Source organism: Lissotriton helveticus, chromosome 7 (assembly GCF_964261635.1).
Source record: "Lissotriton helveticus chromosome 7, aLisHel1.1, whole genome shotgun sequence".
NCBI lineage: Eukaryota > Metazoa > Chordata > Amphibia > Caudata > Salamandridae > Lissotriton > Lissotriton helveticus.
The window spans coordinates 1711419830-1711440335 of record NC_136068.1 but is presented as its reverse complement, the minus strand read 5'-3'; the positions used below and the strand labels follow the sequence as shown (position 1 = coordinate 1711440335).

General features: G+C 44.7%; 1 protein-coding gene across 1 annotated transcript in view; it reads right to left on the bottom strand.

Annotated features, from left to right (window-relative positions):
* The window catches only part of LOC144770678 (suppressor of tumorigenicity 14 protein homolog), a 111322-nt gene that overhangs the window by 56547 nt on the left and 34269 nt on the right, over window positions 1-20506 (bottom strand). Inside the window, exons 4-11 of the mRNA XM_078655394.1 lie at window positions 19973-20043; window positions 14246-14421; window positions 13341-13376; window positions 12924-13158; window positions 12378-12514; window positions 4178-4275; window positions 2253-2362; window positions 1977-2107 (exon numbers count right to left, since the gene is read on the bottom strand). Coding sequence (XP_078511520.1) covers window positions 1977-2107; window positions 2253-2362; window positions 4178-4275; window positions 12378-12514; window positions 12924-13158; window positions 13341-13376; window positions 14246-14421; window positions 19973-20043 — 994 coding nt within the window. The remainder of the gene's footprint in view (window positions 1-1976; window positions 2108-2252; window positions 2363-4177; window positions 4276-12377; window positions 12515-12923; window positions 13159-13340; window positions 13377-14245; window positions 14422-19972; window positions 20044-20506) is intronic.

Here is a 20506-nt window from a genome sequence, read left to right as displayed (position 1 = left end):
CTCAATCATCCTACGCATGAGGCTTGCAGCAGATCAGGTTCAAGACCATGAACCGGAACTACTTAGAATAATTTAAAAAATGTATACCTCTGTGTTACACTGGGTACACGAGAACTTAAACTGCATTTGCAACTTAAAAGAGACATTGAGGATTCTGTTAAGGAAGGCACGGAGAACCAGCGGGGGAGAGAGAAAAGATGGGACAGGATCTCCATATCCTAGAAGTCTAGTAAGGGAGCACAACAAATTAAAAAAGCTGGAACAGTAATCAGTATTCTGATGGTCGCTCTTCACGTTCTTTTCAGGACTCAAATGGAAAACAAACAAAGAGGGGGGCCGGACCGAAGAAAAGAAGAATAAAGCAATCAAAAGAGTGAAACAGAAGAGATATCAGCATAAAGAGGGAAGAGAAAGGTACAGACTCAAACTAAATTTAAACAGCAGGATTTTCTAAGAACCATGCCGTATCCGGTATGAATACTTTGGCTGAACAAGACTTGGGCGAGAGCGCTTCTAGACAGATCAGCAGAAGTAGCAATAGTGCAGACTACTCTCCATAGGTTTCTAGTAGCAAGTCTAACAGATGAGTTTATACAGATCGAGATTCCAGGTAACATTTAAATCCTCCTAAAAAGGTTTACAATTTGGATGTACAGATGGATGGGCATATACTGCACACAGCAGTCTTCTGGCCACATTTATGTGAAGAACATGACATACTGGCAGAAGATGATTGGCCTCTCCGAGAGGAGGAAGTAATATGAGCAGCTTTTCTCCCAAAGCACATGAAGATGGAAGGGAAATGTGCATCAAAGAGTAGGCAATTGGACAAGTCCCAGCCTCATACAGAAACCAAGCAAGGCGGGATAAACATTCTATTCCACGTCATTCCTTTATGCAGTGAGCCCCAAGCACAGGCTCAATACCCCTTAAAGCCAGAAGCAAAGTAGGATATTAAAGTAATACTAAATCAACTGCAATATCATGGCATTATAATGCATTGGCTTTCCGGTCGTGGTCTCAAAACCAAACTGATCCTATAGAATAGTTTTAGAATATAGAACCAAACATGCAAAGCAAAATGCTCACATCATGGGTTTAATGACCAATCTCTCACAGGAAAGGCAAAAAACAACCCAGAATATCTCCAAATAGGTTTTTAAGTCCGAATATAGCGCCTGAAAGAGTATCTAACCACGTTTAATTTAAACGGTGTGCAGTACTCATTCAAGAATTGACTATGGCATAAAAGAATAGCCCTGGTGTATGCTCAGTACGCATAATGGAGACCTTACAACCAGAATCCAAGGAGTTATACATCAATATCTATCTCACTGATGAGGATTTAGAAGTGCACCTATTATAATACAATTAAATTGGCTTTACACAATCTTCAATTAAGTTGTGTGATGGCAACTTTTGAATGAAACAGTCATTTGTGAGCCTTACAATCTGACCCGGACATTGAAAAGAACAGCTAATAAAGATCGACATACACATTAAGTAGTGTGAGGATACAACAGCCTGTACTTTCACACTCATATATTTGTGCACTGAACTAAGTTCAGGAACCAATCGGTGGGAAAGTCCAACCTTGTAGTGCTAAGCTAACATAGGATCACTTGAAGGGCTGAAAAAATTAGTTCTTTGAAGAATACATTGTTTGGTGGCCTCCTCGTGGCAGAAGGTAGAGCAGCACTGCCCTCATGTTTGTCTGTTACATTACAGTAGATTTCATAAAGAGCAATATTTACAACTTGATACCTTGTGATGGGGAGTAGGGGTGAAAATGAGGATTAACAATGTGCAACACTGCATTGTTAACACACAAACTTTGGCCTGAATGGTGTAACTTGGTTGTAACCTTGGTCCAACCTGTAAGAAACGCTCTCAGCTAAAAGATGCAGCTCTAAAGAGCTCGTAACAGGTTTCAAGTGAGACTGAGGGGAGAAGAAGCCGCCATTGGCCATACTTACGATTGCCAGGATCATAAGCACTGTACTCTGCCACAAACCCCTTGTCCGTAAATGACTCATCGGAGTGGAACTTGACTTCGAGGGAGGAGCTGCTACTAGTAAGTGCCAGAAATGAACGTTCACCACAATACCTAGAGGTAAAGAAAACACAGGATTAGATCAGTGCAACCTTCCCTCTACTGAATTGATATGTCCAGTTCAAGGCCCCATCTTTCAGTCAATCACCACTCCAAGGCCCCATGTACCGCTCAACACCAAAGGACATCAGGAACATACCTCACGCTGTTGACTTCAATAAAATCCTTGATGCATTGAGGGTCCAACACATCAGGCTCTTTCAACCGAAACATTTTGAACTGGACTCGGACATAGAGATTAGAAGGCACCTGTTCGGAGTACAGAATGAACATATTAGCTCACTAACCAGTTAAGAGCTTCAGTCAATTACTGAGGTTGCAAACTCAGTGATACAATAGACAATCTCTTCCAGTTTGTTACCACAAACTCCAACAGTTCTACTCTACTATGGTGCCCATCCCCTTCCCATGGGTAATGGTGTATACCCTGGAGCTCAAGCTCAGTTCATTCACATTGAAGACAGGAGCTGATCCTCACCCCATGTAGCCAAGAACCTTTCCATCAAGAAACTCAACCATACTCACCTAGATTTTCATATCCAATTGTATCACCTTGCACTTCTACCCTTTTCAGAGAACTTGAGTCTTCAAAAAAACGCATCGGGGCTGGTAATCCATAACTCTCTGCTTTCACCCAAAATGCCAATCAGGTTCCATCCCTCGAATAAGAAATGGTTGATACTGTACTCCAAAGTTTCACTGGCACCATGAGACCTGCTGCAGATGTCCTACCACTAATATTCGCATTATCAATCCCATCTTCCCACACATGGCTTCACCTGCCATAAAACTGGAGGTCAATTTCTACTGCAGCTGTTCTCGGGACTCACCGTGAACTTAAGAGACCATGCTAAATCTAAAACCTCCATTCTCACCATGAAACCATGTACGCATGCTCTACCACTTAAACTCTCCTATCCCGTAACAGCATGAGGCTATGCTCTGCACATAATTTCCCATCCCACTATGAAACTTGTAGCCCATGCCACACGCATGCCTCCACTGCAAAACTTTTGGCTAGCCTCTATTAGCCACATGCTCGTCTCCCACCACAAAAGTTAAAGGACACATTTTACTGCCCAACTTCCTCCCACTGTAAAACCTGTAGCTAAATCACATCCCATGATCCTCTCTTACAGGGAAACTTTGACGCCAAACTGCCCCCGCACATCCCTCACCCACCCAAACTCCTTTCTAACCGTGAAAACCTAGGAGTTGTGCTCTGTCCCCACCATGTCCTCACCTATCAAAAAACCATGAGACCAACTTTGAAACTCAATGCTGCAATCCTACCAAGAAACCTACTGGCCATATGCTACTATATAAAAAGCACCCATCTATGAAACCGGTGGTTCCCTGCTTCACCCCATAAACTCCACCCCAACCTAAAACCTGCATAGATTCTCTACTGTCTCCAAACACCCTCTCCAGTCATGAGACCTGGAGCCCATGATTTGCTCTTAATATCTCATCCATCCATAAATCTTGCTATGCATGTTCTTCTCTTAAGCACACCAATACGTGAGCCATTAGAAAGCTCAGATCCATGCTGTACACCCCAGTGTGCCACCTTGTTATAAAGCATTGTACCTACCCTCCACATCACTAAGCTCCATCCTACCATGAAACATGACCATTCCATTACAATCCTCACCAGTCACATAATAGTGTACTCCAAGAATAAAAGATGGTGGCTGTGTTGTGCATGAATCTCCAGAACGCTGTGTAGTGCACTCCCAGCTAACATCCAGCCATGAAACCTGGGACCCCTGCTAAAGCCCTTCATGAGATAATTGGGTTCTAAACCCCATTTCCCTTGGAGACATGTGGGTCCATACTCTACCCCACCATAGCATCTCATCCTGGAAGCCCATACCCCACTCCCATGTTCAGGCCCCAGTTTTTTTTCTTCCACACTCCAGCGCCATATCACATGAAGCATGTGGCCAATGCACGCCCTTAACCTTTTTCTCTACCTTCACTACCACACAGAGCATTTGTCTTTTAATCACACTTCTGCAAAAGACTTAAAGATCGAATGACTGAGCCGGGGCAGCGTCTCACCTGAATAGTCCAACTGCAGTCAATGTTGGGAGGGTAGAAGTCAGGATAGTAAGGAGAGGTGAAGTTCCCAGTCTGAGAGATCAGGGTCTGGCCACAGCCTAGGGGACACATTATGTATGAAAGATTCCATTATAGGAGGAAGGAACAGGATAGATCTTCTGCTCCTCATGTATAAAAATACAGAACACAACCTTAAGGCACCCAACACAATAGAGAAAGATAAGTGTTTCACAACACTGCAGTAGAGTACATCGCTGCCATTGCCACAACTTATTTAGGTCCAGGATATTGAACGGAATTATAAAAGTGACACCCTCTACCAAGGCCATTTCAGAATTTTAAAAACAAGCCAGGGATTTACATCCTCAGCACCTCCAAAACGTTAATGTAGAAAGCATAAAGCAGCAATTCAATACCACATAAGGTGAGGTTATGATGTTTCGATGGAAATACAAATTAAATCTAGTATTGATATGGAGTGCGACAGATTCCACGGGCTGCCTTGCCCACTCAATCCCACATCTAAATTTCGCAATGCTTATATCCTCTATATATAAAATCTAAAGTATGTCCGTTTGTCCTTTATGCATTACTACACCATTCATCCGATCGGCATGACATTTTGGGAAGTAGTTGAGTACACTCCCGCAAAGGTTTCTGGCAAAGAAAAACAAAAAAAGAAAATTTTTTACATTAAAAAAAAAATTTGTTAAAAAGTTGTTGAGTACACTTCCGCGAAGTATCCTGAAGAAAAAAAACAAAAAAGAAAGAACAATTTGTTAAATATCGGCCCTCAATCTTTCCAATATTGAACGTTTACAGTTTCCGGTGTGACTCGCTTTTGCAATGACCATCAACAAAGCACAAGGACAATCGCTGCAAGTGTGTGGACTAGATTTGGAGAATCCGTGCTTCTCACATGGACAACTGTATGTGGCCAGCTCACGCGTCGGAAAACCTTCTGATTTATTCGTGTACGCACCAGACGGAAAAACAAAAAATAACGCGCATCAACAAGCACTCTAATAAAGAAACAGAATTAGAACAACACTTTAAAATGTTTGCCATATTAAAATGAATAAGTTTCAATAAAAATGACACAATGTAAATTGAATGTTATCATAACAGGTTTCCTTCAATTTCCTTTCTTGTCAGATCGCAGCAAAGCGCGACGGGTAAGCTTGTGGTTAATACAAGAGATTATGATTAGAATAAGAACTATCAGTTTATATTAAAATAGCCCAATTGGTTTAATATCAAGTCAGAGATACAGAGCCCTCTCAGATGTTTTTTGGGGGCCAAGGTCTGTAATTTCATGAGGGCCCCTTTGCAGGATCACTCTCTAGCACCGACGACCTCATTCGAAGGGAAAACAACGTCCTTGGACATGTTTCGAGGCAGCACCAGTTTGTGGTGCCACTTAGTAGTGACTGCAGTTCTCATCATGTGCCCCTCACAAAAGCTGGCTACGTCTGCTTTCGTTAAACAAATACATTTAGCTGCAGCAGCACGAGGCCCGGCAAAGAGCAGGGCCTGGGGCAACATGGACTGTTTATGGTAGGTTGGGAGTAGAGTGGCGTGCACAGAATGTGGAGGAAGGGAATGGTTGGATTTAGGAAATGTCGGGTAGATTGGAACGGGGTAGATTGGGTGGATTACAGTAGGATAGATTTGAATAGAGTGGGGGTAGATTGGTGTAGTTTAGCGGGGTAGAGTAGACTGGAGTCAGTGGTGTAGACTGGAGTCAGTGGGGTGGATTGGGGAAGAGTGGGATAGATGGGGGAAGAGTGGGATAGATGGGGGAAGAGTGGGGTAGATGGGGGAAGAGTGGGGTAGATGGGGGAAGAGTGGGGTAGATGGGGGAAGAGTGGGGTAGATGGGGGAAGAGTGGGGTAGATGGGGGAAGAGTGGGGTAGATGGGGGAAGAGTGGGGTAGATGGGGGAAGAGTGGGGTAGATGGGGGAAGAGTGGGGTAGATGGGGGAAGAGTGGGGTAGATGGGGGAAGAGTGGGGTAGATGGGGGAAGAGTGGGGTAGATGGGGGAAGAGTGGGGTAGATGGGGGAAGAGTGGGGTAGATGGGGAAGAGTGGGGTAGATGGGGGAAGAGTGGGGTAGATGGGGGAAGAGTGGGGTAGATGGGGGAAGAGTGGGGTAGATGGGGGAAGAGTGGGGTAGATGGGGGAAGAGTGGGGTAGATGGGGGAAGAGTGGGGTAGATGGGGGAAGAGTGGGGTAGATGGGGGAAGAGTGGGGTAGATGAGGGAAGAGTGGGGTAGATGGGGGAAGAGTGGGGTAGATGGGGGAAGAGTGGGGTAGATGGGGGAAGAGTGGGGTAGATGGGGGAAGAGTGGGGTAGATGGGGGAAGAGTGGGGTAGATGGGGGAAGAGTGGGGTAGATGGGGGAAGAGTGGGGTAGATGGGGGAAGAGTGGGGTAGATGGGGGAAGAGTGGGGTAGATGGGGGAAGAGTGGGGTAGATGGGGGAAGAGTGGGGTAGATGGGGGAAGAGTGGGGTAGATGGGGGAAGAGTGGGGTAGATGGGGGAAGAGTGGGGTAGATGGGGGAAGAGTGGGGTAGATGGGGGAAGAGTGGGGTAGATGGGGGAAGAGTGGGGTAGATGGGGGAAGAGTGGGGTAGATGGGGGAAGAGTGGGGTAGATGGGGGAAGAGTGGGGTAGATGGGGGAAGAGTGGGGTAGATGGGGGAAGAGTGGGGTAGATGGGGGAAGAGTGGGGTAGATGGGGGAAGAGTGGGGTAGATGGGGGAAGAGTGGGGTAGATGGGGGAAGAGTGGGTAGTAGGGTTAGATTGAAGTACAGTGGATTGGAGTGGGGGTAGAGTGGGTTCAGTGGGGTAGCCTGGGATCAGTGTGGTAGATTGAATTGGGGGATGGGGTGGAGAAGGGTATTCTGGGATGGAGCAGGATAGATTGCTGCAAGTAGATTGCAGTGAGGTAGATCGCAGTGAGGTAGATCAGAATGGAGTAGGGTATTTTGGGGTAGTTTGGAGCGGAGTGGGAGTACAGTGGATTGGAGTGGGGGTAGAGTGGGTTCAGTGGGGTAGACTGGGATCAGTGTGGTAGATTGAATTGGGGGATGGGGTGGAGAAGGGTATTCTGGGATGGAGCAGGATAGATTGCTGCAAGTAGATTGCAGTGAGGTAGATCGCAGTGAGGTAGATCAGAATGGAGTAGGGTATTTTGGGGTAGTTTGGAGCGGAGTGGGGTAGAGCGGAGTGCGGTAGAGTGGAGTGAGGTAGATTGGACTGGGGTAGATTGGACTGGGGGTAGAATGGGTGCATTACAGGAAGGTATATTGGAATGAAGTTGGGTAGATTGCAGTGGAGTGGGGTAGAGTAGACTGATATATTGGAGTAGGCAGGGCTCGAGTCGGGGTACCACGCGGGTGGAAGTGTCCCCCCACTTATTTTAACGAAAGGACGACGTCCCCCCATCAAACAACTGGACTTCACTCTTTGGCCTCTCTGGGGCGAGATCGGAGCTCATTCAGAAGGCTGCTCACGCGCTGGCTTCTCTGATGCAATCGCATCTAAGGGGTGAGCGAGGGGAGGCAATGAGCCTGATGGCTCAAGCCACCTTTCGTGATGTCACGTCCTGTCAGGACGTCACTTCCAGTGACAGCGTCCCCCCACTTCCTTTTTTAGGGCTCGTGCCCTGGCAGTAGCACAGATTGGGTTCAGCCGGTGAGGAAGGAGCAGATCCAGTCCAGGGCAGTTCCCTGAATACCGGTGTCATGGAGTCAGGCGGTGGAAGACGCTGTCGAAGGCTGCAGAGAGGTAGGTCCAGGAGGATGAGAGCTGCCAGGTGGCCCTGGTCAAGTAGGGTGTGGATGTAGTCTGTGGCGATGTGGCGGGCAGTCTCAGTGCTGTGGTTGCTGCGGAATCCAAATTGGGAAAAGTTGAGGCTTGAGTAGTCTTTATTGAAGTTTGTGACCTGGCTGTTGAATATCTTCTCTGTGATTTTAGCCGGGGAGGAGAGAGATGGGTCTGTAGTTTTTAGGTCTGTGGAGGGCTTCTGGAGGAGGGGCTTGACTTCTGCACATTTCCAGTCATCAGGGAATGTGCTGGATTCGAAAGTGGCGCTGATGGAGAGTCGTAACTCGGTGCTGTAGCACATCCCAGTACGGTCACCAAGCTGAACACTAACAGCAGAGTGCTATACTAGCTACTGATCCTGGTCTTGGAGGCCATAAATGGCTGCTCCATGAACTACCTCAAGCCCCGAGGCATTACGCTCCAAATGCAACTTATGCCCTGCCAAAAACATTCACATAACCATGTGCTGCATCCAAGTTACAATCCTTTCAAATATTGCAACTCCCAACTGGCCGATATCTGCTCAGGTTTAGAAAGTGCTCAAGGAAAACCTTATCTACCAGGAACAGTCATAAGTTGTTATATCTCACTGTAGCCTCTGTAATTCTGTAAATATGTATGCAAGATGAGCATGTGTTTTTGTTCAACAATCACAAGTACCTCTTTGTATTCCATTCAAACCTGCTGTGTGGTACTGAGGATATGAACAGAATTTCTTGTTGAAATGCTTTAATAGGCAACAACATATATTATGCATGTGACTGACTGTCTTATATATTGGGACTCAAAATATACAATTACAGGCATTTTTAGCAAGTATTAAGAAGTAGAAACCTCCCTTTTAGAACTTAGCTATGCAGTAAGAATTACATGTTTCATCCCAAACTCAAGAGAGTTTGGCGGGGATTATATATTGCAGATGAATCCATAGATCAAGGGGCCAGGCTAGGGATGAATTAGTAGACAAGCTAGCTGAACATCAAAAAGGAGTATCTGCTGGGAACACATTTCTAAAGCCCTTCTGCTATCTGAGGGATACTCTCTTGATTTCTAGTCCTATGGATTCCTGGAATATTCCATCAGGGACACTCATGACTGCAGAGCGGTTCCGGAAAATTATGTGAAGGCTAGGCCCAGTGCAGCTCTGGCGAGAAGGTTCGCAGAGTAAAAAGGTTCTAAATGTTCATGACGCACAGGCTTCCCAGAAAAAGGCAACTTTGGAACAGCTTCCTGAGGGAGTGGGCCACTTCAGAAAAATATATAGTAAGCTATTTGGATGAGGTTACTACTTTCCCCACGGGAACCTTGGGGATGCAGCACTTAATTGTCCCCTCCACCTCTTCAGATAGAGGATCTCAGGTAAACAACCTATGCTAGTCGTTATTATGCACTTCTCTACAATTTTCAGTCTGCCAAAGACCTGCGACTTCAACATTCAAAAGAGCTGGAAAAGTGTTAATTCTTATAATATATGTGTTCATAAATGTTGTATGTAGTGTTACTTGTATAGTGCCTACATAGAAGGTAGCACTGGTGAGTTGAACAATGGTACAAAGCTCAAGGGTAACAAATTAATTGTTTGCAATGAGGCAGATAAAATTGAGTTCCAATGTGTAAGGCCAATGCTCCCGGAAGAGATGTGTCAGCTATTTCTGATTTGCAGGAGGTTCAGAGCAGTACCAAAGTCCACCAGGTTGTTGTCCCAGATTCAAAGGGAACAGCTGGAGGTCTTGAATCTTTGGTTGTTTATATTTGCTGGTCATTAAGAGGAAATCAGTCTTGGCCTGGTTAAGCTTTATTTGATTCTTTCCAATTCTGGAATAGCTCATGAGGTTTGGATCCACAACATTTCACCAGTGGATGGGACTCTGCACTAATGTAGAGAGACGTTGCACATTTATGGACCTTCAGGTTGCTGTGTGCAATTATGGATCTGAGTGTTCCATGTAGAAGCTTAAGATAATGGGATAGTGTATAGAACCCTTATGTTCTCTACAGGAGACAGGGGTTTCCGGGAGCTTGTGGTACCAATCTTTATGAAATGGTAGCAGTGGTATGGTAAGAGGTGAACCACTGTTTATGGTATTGCTATAGCACAAACCTAGCCAAAAGGAAGTAGAGTGCTATACATGGTCGAAGACCATTATACGTTAATGAGTAGGAGGAAAGGAAGCTGGGTTGTGGACGGCTAATGCCCCTGCATGGCAGAAAAAGCCATGTAGGTTTCCATGAGGCTGGGAGGACAAGCGATCATTAATTAAGAGAACATCCATCAATTATGTGATCAGCATCCATCTCTACAGTGCAAGGTGGTTTGCATCTGGATTTGTACTCCTACAGAATATTGTTCTTGCTGATCTGCTCCAGAGACCACTGGGTTGAAACAACTTTTTGGATGATTTTGGTCTAGTAAACTATATGCCGGGATGGGTTGAATGTTGCAGAGATTATCTAGGTCTGTGATCTGTTTCTTAAGCAGGGCAGACTGTCCTCTTGACGGCAACAGAAGGTTTCTTGACTGAGGGAGGAGTTAATGTGGTGGATTGTGAGAAGGACATTTTCTTGACTAAATTTAATATTGATAGAATTTCATCTTGGTTGCAGGTGGCCATCAGCAAGTCAAGATGTTGTCTGCCTTGCTGCACAAGAAAAAGTAAAAGGCAGTCTACATGTGGGTGTGTTGTTGTTAACTGGGAGATGGTGAGGATGTCAGTTTCATGTTGTCAATAAGGGTTCTAATCCAGTTGGTCTTCACAGTTAAGCTATTAATTCAATTTCTGAACAGATAGACAGCAAGGGTCTGGGAATGTGTTCTTTCTTTTCTGAGACAAGCTGTACCTCCAAAAAGCATTTTAGTCCAAAAATCTGAAAGAGATATTCACACTTCCTTGGCCTGGCTGGTGGCCGCTAAGGATGCGTCTCCATTGATTAGAACTGACAAACATATTGCATCAGAATAGAAGGTGGTTCATGCTGCAATAGGATTTGATCTCCCCTTTCACACTCATGTAGTACACTCATTGCTGCATGGCTTTCCATTGGCAGTGCCGGTCTGAAGGGTGGATCAGAAGGTTGTCATTATGAAGAACGAAAAACCGATCCAGTTTCAATATGAAATTTCCTTCGGTGTTCCAAGAGGCTCACCACTAACTTTAGTTTATGCTAGGGCAGTTGTGGCAGATGTCCACTTGGTCTCCTCACATAGTAGAGTAAAGTCAACTAGAAGGCTATCTATATCAGATAGTCCATTTCAGGCTGGTAGAACAAGATATACATGGTGCTAAGTGGTCAGTGGCCTTCAGAAGAAGGCCTTGAGATTCATCGTGGAGTACCCTCCTCCCAGATCACAATCTTAATAAAAGAGTACACAGAGACAAAAAGAGACCGTTTTATAAAAAGGCTACAGGGTAGAAAGTAAAATGGACCGCAAGAATAAAGATCTCTTTAGACATCTTTTCTTCGATATGCACCAACAGCAAATGAAGAAAACATTCCTCTGGTGCTCTAAGTGCCTCCTCTAGTTAGTCAGAGCTTTCATCTTACCTCTGCCTCTTGTAAGAAGAGCTTCAAAATTAAAAGGGAGACAGGTGCACCAGCAAGAATGTACCCCCATCACAGCTGCTGTGATACCCAGAGGCCAAGCAACGACAGCACAGGCAGAACTTTAGAAGCCTCCAACAACAAATACCAGTTCCCAACATCCAATACCTTCCCTAACACCCCTGCTGGATGTCCAACCGTAAGCAGTAAATAGTAAGTTTGGAAGCAGTGGTCCACTGCTACTCAGCTCATCCAAAAACCTTCACCGTCTTGAGGGCTCTAAGCTGCTGCTGGTGATCTAGTTTGGTGCCTGCGATCTCTCCAGCAAGATACACTGGGATGCTTCACATGATATGACTGATTGATGAGGTAGACTAGCGCGGGGTGGCTGCCCCAGTCTCCCATGGTGCATGTTACCCATTTATCCTTTACAGAGAAAATCTGCAACTCACTGACTTTGTAGGTGCTCTTAATATTCCACTTTACTCTTCCTTCACCTTTTTGAAGAGTAGGGAATTAAGACTGGGGACAAAGTGAGATGCCCAGGACCACACAATTGATGAGATGAGTAACTCCAGTATGGAATGTTGATCTACTTTCTGATTCCTCTGGATACCTGTGAAATTGGTAGAGGTCAAGCACATCTACTTTCAGATTCTATATGTTAAGATGCGGACTAGCCCAGCAACCCTCCACTCCCCAGCAGGTGTTCAAATGGAAGAGTCCACTAACTTTTCTTAGGAATTAGATGGAATACACTTTTCGATCACGTTTGTGAACATTACTTGCCCACCTCCCATGCAAGAGTTTAGATGTAAGCGTCCACTCACTTATCTTAGGAACCTGTGAGAACTGCACTTGGAATCCAGGAGCAGAACCACTACTGTCAGTGACCAAGGTCATCAGTGCCACGCTGCCCGAAGACATCACTGCCAGTGGATTGGATGGAGGCCGGTTACCGCATTTCCTGAAGGAAATAGGGATAAAAGTCAGACTATGGCATTACTGTTCAGCTATAAGGAGTCAGTGGGGAGATGCAGTAGAAAGTAGGATAAAGGAGAGTAGACAAATCCTGATGAGCACAGAATATCAGAAATTACTCTAATCAGGGTAGGTGTTGAGATCACAGAACAGAGGGCCATTGTCAGGAATAATGAGCGCTGGGATCTGTTTGTAAGCACCACCTCTGTGTAACCAGGCTGATGGTGTACTAGCAGAGCAGCAGAAGCATCAAATACTGTAGAAGAAGTGGTGGTGCAGTTCTGGGTAAAGAGTATTGGTTGCACTTTAGGGCCTCCAGAAAATGTCTAAATGGTGGTAATGTGGTGAATTTGCAGAGTGTTAGATGCTAGCAGGTGAAGGAAAACTGCACTCACTCAGTAATTATTCTTTTCCTCTCTGGAGCTAGTGAGTCAAATATGTCAACAAACTCGTCGCGACAGCTGTCCTCGATGTTGAAGGTGGGGAAGTTCAGGCGGATAACATTGCCTCGGTCAGCGCGGAGCAGGTACTGGCAACGGGCATTAGGTGGGTATCCAGAAGGGAAGCCAGGTGAGGAGAATGTGGTGGGTTCGCCAATAGGCCCTGCCCGGTAGCTGAAAAAACAGGAGCCTGGGAGGAATCGGAAGGAGAAACATTAAGACAGGTAAGCATGCCCTCAGACTAGAGGAGTGTGAGCTGGTCCCGCATGCCTGGGAGGACAATTAAAACGGCTCACACAGCATAGACTAATCAGGACCTCACATGGACGCACCACAATTGATGTAATAAGACATCACAACAAATCTACATACCATCTCTGGGTTCTTTCACGGTCCGAGGGTCGGCAGCTGCAAAACACAGAGGTACATTTCAGAATTTCAGATCGTATTCATTATATAAGGGGTGAAAATCTGATCACCAAAGACTGAGGTGAGCAAAGATAAGAATGGTGTCCTGTAGCTCATATAAAATGAGATCTGATGGAAGGGAGGTTTTAGTCCTAGGGAATTGTTGACAGACCTGTAACCAGGACATGTACTCAGAAAGCCTTCAGCTTCAGTCACTCAGAGAAGAGAAGAACCTCCATTGAGCAAGGAAGGGGGTGGAGAAGGTAGGCAGAAAATGAACTACATGACTACAAGACAGTGACGGTGACCTGGGACACAGCCCAGAGAACTGTGATGGAGAGGAGAGATGCAGATTTGTGCCAGAAGGCTAGTGGCAGTTCAGTCTCACCTCAGATGTGGAGAAGGAGAGAAGCCCCCTAGCAGAGGAGATTAAAGTAGAGAATTCACCAAAGGGAGTAGAGCATGATGAATAGTAGGACAGGCATGTCATGGTTGCTGATTCCCCAGAAAATAGTGGTTGCAAACAAGTAGGACTCACCCCAGAGAGCAATAGTGGAAGACTCTCCATCTCCTGCCACACGGGACAGCAGAGGAATATTAATCTCCAGGAGATAGCCGTGTAGGTCTCATCTCCAGGGGACAGCAGAGGACTGACCCCAAGATGGACCAGTACATGCTGTAATAGGACACCAGCAGAGAGCAGGAGTGGAGGACTCACACCTAGTGTACAAGGCGGGGAACTTTTCCCAGACGGCAGTCAAGAAGTCAGGACCCAAATATCCCCACCTCCAAACCCCCAAATCTGACAACAATTGAGTATCCACCACCCGGTCACCTAAAAAAAGCACAGGAATGGCTAGAGAACTCACCAGAGAGGGCTATGTCAGAGACACGCAGGGTCTCCTGTGAGACTGTCCGGGTCGGAGTGCGGGTGGTACGCCGCAGGTTCCCATTGATGGCGGACTCGGTGAAGAGCGGCAAGGCACTTGAGTTGGCGTTGGGGACCACGAAGCGGATCCAGCAGTAGGCAATGGTGCTCCCTTCACTGAGGGCAAGAGAGCGAAGTCAGTTTATGGAAATAAGGATGAGAATGTCAACACCTTATACACCCATGGACACAAGATCTCACAGTGTTTGTTTTCCTGCTATAAGAAATGCCACTCCCCAAGGTAAAAATGCCATTAGGTTTCAAATCCCAAAGCTATTCTGAAAGTAATCTTCTGTTTGGAATGACGCTCCGGCTGACATTTGGCAAAGCCAGTCTGTTGAGGACACACCCTAAGGGGCCAGTAGTGAGGACTCATCCTGAAGGGTGATAGGCAGACCAGTCAGTACTGTGCTAATGGACATCACATGCAACAGTGACAGAGAAGATGAAAATACTGATAGGCAGGATTTGGAGAACCAAAATGCTTCATATACATAAGCAGAACCTCGGACACAGAAGATCTGATCCCATGTAGAGGCTGGCCAATAACAAAACATCAGTGAAAAACACTCCGATCTCACGAACTTAGAAATAATAATTGCTATAATTTACTCTAAGAGAACTGAAGAATTTTCTAAATTTTCAAGTGATGATGTATGTAAGATAATAGGAGTTGTGTGCAATTAATAGAGTGGATTAACAAGCGGAAATAAAAGAGGGATGAGTAAATAGGATGGAAGGGAGAATGTTGGATAATATAAGGCAGCAAGGAGAGGGCCGCTGTGTCAGTTGTAGGATTGTGATTGGCATAGAAAACAAAAAAAAAAGTAGCTATGGTTATTATATGGGACTAAACTAATGGAAAAGTTAGGATTTGTTTTTCATGCCATGATAGGCGGTCTTTCAGTGCAGTTTTAAATAAGTTTAGGACAGAGATAGCACTGATGTTAGGGAGGTATAGTGCACATGGCCGGGGTGGTGAAAAGACCAAACATTATAGGCAGTACAAGGTGGCATGTGTGTGACAAGGATTTGGTCAGGTGATCACCGGTGTGAAGCAAGTGTGGATTGAGGCAGAAAATTGTACAAGTAATGGATTCGCAAAGTGTCTCCCAAAAAAGTAACAAACCTTGTACCAATGCTTCATGCAACTGCACATATACCACTTTAGACCTGGTTCAAAGAGTCCTGGGGCATACAGAGGTCCCTGGGTTCAAAATGTAATAATTTGAGTCATTCCCCGGAGCCATCTTTCTACGGGACATCAACTGGATAACCAAGCACTCTTTTCTAGCACTTAACTGCAAGGCTAAGGAATATTAGATTGCACTCCTTTGTATAGTCTAAGACTGCTTCCAGAAGACATTGTGAAAGTTCTACCAGGGGCATTAACTTAAACAGGATATAGGTCCAAAATCTTTCATCTGGGTGTGTTGGGGCATCCATGTTAAAAATACTGAATGGGATGAAAAACGGACATCAGTCTTCCCTCTACAGTCTTGAGAGATGATTTAAATATCTAAGTTTTTGTTGCACAGGGTGACCTCTCCATTGCGCTTACCCATGCCTGGAGAGGCAAAGATATGACCCACCCAGGATTTCTTAAGTTTGGTTGGTCATTTCTCTAAAATGTGTTTCTAGCCGCTTTCAGTTTGGGGTAGGCGAGACAATTCCCTCTGCCTTTTTATAGGAGACCCCAATTAAAATTCCGTGAAACTACTCATAACATAATTTTCTCTCATTTGCATCGGAATTCAGATAAAATTCTATATCTTGGTCTTTGGTTCATTTATAAAATAAAATAAACTATTTCTATCATTATGAAAGGTGTTCTTGCATCCCATGATGTCTCGCTGAAATACTTTATCCTTGTGACGGAGGTTGGATACTCAAGATGGTCTTGGTATCAATAGTCCTATTCTATCACTCCAACATTCCTATAAATATTCCCTGACTTTATTTAAAAAAATTGATTCTATCCTCTCAGCTCTCTTATTGAATAACAATAAAACATGCATGTCTCTCCTGAAACTTAAACATCCTAAGCAATAGGGAGGGGTTCATTTTCCAGACTTCTGCTCTTATCACACAGCTTTTTTTTCCTGAAACAATCCTCCTTTCTTATTGCTAAAGGTGATTCAGTAGCCTCTTCTGTATGGGCGGATCTTGAGATTTCTGTTAATTACCCCCTTTCTTTGAGAGAATTTTTATCGTTTACACAGACCCCTATATCCCGCCCCATCCTCAAAACGTTTTTTAAACTTCTACGTCCTATAGTTCTATCACTTCTTCTGGATAGTGATCAATTTCTTCACTCCTCCATATAGTTCAACAAATACATTGAGATCAATAAAATCACTGTTTTCTTGATGTCTTGGTATGAGAGGTGTGTGCTCTGGGTCCACCAACTACTTGACAATGACTCCCACTTATCCTTCAGTCAAGCTCAATCACGTTTTTCTCTTCCTTCCTCTTGAAATACCAAATAGTTTTCATTGATATCTGCAATTTCCACAGTACTTTCCTAATTTTCTTCCCCTCATTTACCGGAGAATGGTATTCCTCACTTATCAAACTTGTTATCCTTCCCTTCCACATCACACATTTACACATTTATAAAACCACCACCACTCCTCTGAATAACCGTAATAAGACAGAAGTTGAACTACAATGGGAAAAAGATTTAGATTTCTTCTTTCCCATTTCTCAATGAAATAGGATTTGGCTTCAATTACAAAAGTCCTCTAGCACAGTCAACACCACTCAAACTTTATTTTTTATTTACAATTGTCTTCTGATCACCTCAGTTGAATCCATGTCACCCTACCTCTTGTTGTTCATGTAATATCCATTCCTCTGACCTAAAACATATGCTGCATGAACGTACTCACACTTTTCAATTTTGAATGAGGGTATGGAAACAGAAACATTTTATTCCCATGTTCCCTTTAATTAAAAAATATATTTTTAGGGAGTCTGACGACTGGTCCTATTCTTCAGCAAAGGTTTATTGTCTAGATTTATTAATTGTAGTTCCCTTCCAACATATCAGTAAGTCGTGGAAGGATTCCTCTAATATCCCATTTCAATACTGGTGGTACCGTATGTGTTTTAACCACAGACTTGACAGAGTACACATCAATCCTCTTTCACTTGCAATTAAAAGTCATGTCCTCTTGTCACCACTGACGACTTTTCTAGACTCTATTCAACCTGTTCATTTACATAGACCACAAATTGAGGAAGCACCCAAACTCTTGACTTCGTATTATTGAGAATGTCACTGTTCATACATGCATACCGTTAATATTCAGCCAGTTGATATACTCTTCTTTTAAGTCTTACATTATAAGCAATGAAGTTCATTTGTGTAATGATATTTATAACATTCATTTAATATTTTTCCCCCTTTATTCTTTTTTCATTTTCTTTTTTGTTTTAGCAATCTCTTGTTAAACGATATGTACAATGTTTTATATGATGTAGTCCTATTATTATGAATATTTAGCAAATCTCTTCTTTAAACTTAAGGTATGGATCTGCATCTCATCCCAGGCAGAAGGCCAAATCCTTCTGAGAGGTACATTAAGGCAGAGAGAGGAGCGGATGATGGTGGAAAGGGGGCTGCAAGCAAACCAGAGAGTGGGGAATCCGACAAGTGTAACCATAGGACGCCGCAGCCATTAACAGTAAGACACTTGGAAGGGAAATGCGACAACAACACATTTTAATACTAAACCATCCCAACTTGGATGGTGTTTTCAAGAAGCACAGAAGCCATCGTCTTCCCACTGCTGCGAGAGGCCTGATTTAGCACTGCTCAATGAGAATCCTTGGCACCGCACAGTATGTATTCTTAGGTGGCCCAATCAGTCATCTGCTTCCTTCAAATTGTGTGAAAACCCTGCAATCAGATCCTGCATTCTCCTCTCCATACCAGGAGTGCCTTGAATAGGAGCTCTCCCCAGATGAGCGCCAGGCAGAGCCTGTATTCAGCCTATTATCCCCAGACTGGTACAGCCACATCATCGGTCACCCAACTTCAGAAGGAGGAATGGGTGGAGATGTGAATACCCAACAGAAACCAAGAGGCCCTAATCACCAATGAAACAGCAAATCAGCTCCCTAGCTGCTGTAGCATTACTTGAAGGATGCTCCTTGGTGGAAGGGACTGGGAATCTTGCAGTGCTTCCTCATCAGCCAGAGAGAAAAAAAAAAAGGTTATTCCTCCCCTGCTATAGTTGCCACCTCTGAGGAAGGTGCTGCAAACCTTTGAACTGTGGAACCGGGTTCAAATCCAAACCTTGGTTCAACATCCCGGGATTCTGGGTAAAGCACTTATTCTTCCCATGTCTAACACCCCAAAAAAATTGTAACAGATCGAGTTTTTTTTTAAGGAGATTTAATGCACTCAGTCCATGTTCTATAAGAATTGAAAGGAAGGGAAAATACAATAACAGGCCTGCCTGCAGGTGGAAACAAAGCCTCAGCAGCCTTACCCAAGCACAACATTTCGTAAAGCCATCCAAACGTACAAATAAATTCCTGCATCCAAATAGTAAAGCACTACGCACACCCTACTTACTGCATGTAGGGTGAGCGAACACAGACACCACACCCCCCCCCCCCCCCAACCAACCAACACATCCATCCATCCATCCAATGGAGCAAACAGGACTGTCCCTCAGACTTATCAAATGCAGTCACCAGAGCCCAGTGAGAGGGTAGTAGTCCCACTCAAAAGGATGGACGCATTTTGGTTGCCCAACTAACTAGACCATAGAGCCGCATTCTGGGTACCACCCGATTACACAAGAGCATAATGAACATGCACAATTGTCATGTTCATGGAGTTGAAAAGTCAAAAGCCTGCAGAGACATACCCTAGCTTTTCTATTAATCTATCTGAACAGGGGCACAAGGTCCACCGAGCCATTCTAAATACATTTCCAGCAGAAAGTTGTGCAAAGGTGCATTCTTCAAGGTCAATGGAGATGTGCCAAGCTTTGCACAAAGCCCACCTCAATGTTGCGTTACCATACACACACGTTAAAGTAGATTTCCCTGCAGCACCCTGACAAACAAGCACAGGAATTCCCTAGACACCCTGTGCCACCAGCATGATGCGCACACACCATTCACTAAAAACCCACACAGATGGATGTGATGGACTCAGGGCAAGGGAGACTAACAACATATTTTAAATAGGCAACACCGATGGAGACAGTGAAGAAACCTGTCCTATCACAAATGAGGTTCGCTCAACCACCAGCTCAACAGAATCGCCATCTTTAAGTCTCAGCACAAGAATGTGGATTTGCGTTCCTTTTGAAAAACTCCTTGAAAAGTGCTCCATCATTTTGAAGTGTCTCGTAATAAACCTCATAATGTATCAAAAAAATAAAATATGAAAATGTATTCCAACACATTAGCAGAACAGTAAGCCACAGTTGGAAAGAGGTGTGTTTTTAAGAGACTACCAGATCTTCTAGCAAAGAGAAACTGTATTAAATGACCCCATAGTCCCACCCAGTTGGCCCTGGGCGGCCTGGTTGCAATGGTGAAACATTTCATGAAAGTCAGAAGCCTGTGAGATTCCAGAACCCCACACAACTCCATGCACCTCCAAGTCCCAGGATTCCCCATGCCCCAAAAATCAATGTCTCACCTGAAGGCAGTAATTGCTGAATGATCAAAATACCCTCTCAGGTCTGCGGCTCCGAGGTACGTAGTGTTCAGCTAGGAAACAAACAATCAGAGGAGATGAGGCAGAGGGAGCAAGAAAGAGGAGCTGGAGGAAGTCATAAGCAACAGGAAGGGGAAGTAAGAGATGGGGAGTGCTGGGGGTCCGAAGAGATCGGTGGATAGAGAGGGAGCAAAAGAAAGTGAGCGCTTGGCGGGGGTGGGTTGTCCATGACGGGAGCAAGAGAGGAGGAGGCAGAGCACAAGATGGCTTGAGAGACCCGATGGAGCAAGGAGGGGGAGGGGTGGCATGCCAAGAGGAGGATTCTAGGACCTTGTATCCAGCTCCATGACATGCGCACTGTGCAGCACTTCTTGATTGGACATCAGATGTGGGTATAGCAGCAGGCATTTCATAGTAGTGCAGGGCATGGACAGCATGGGAAGAGACAAGTAAAAGCAGGACAACAAATGTATCAAACCGGCCAAAAAGAATAGCTTAGCAACATGCCGCTAGTCA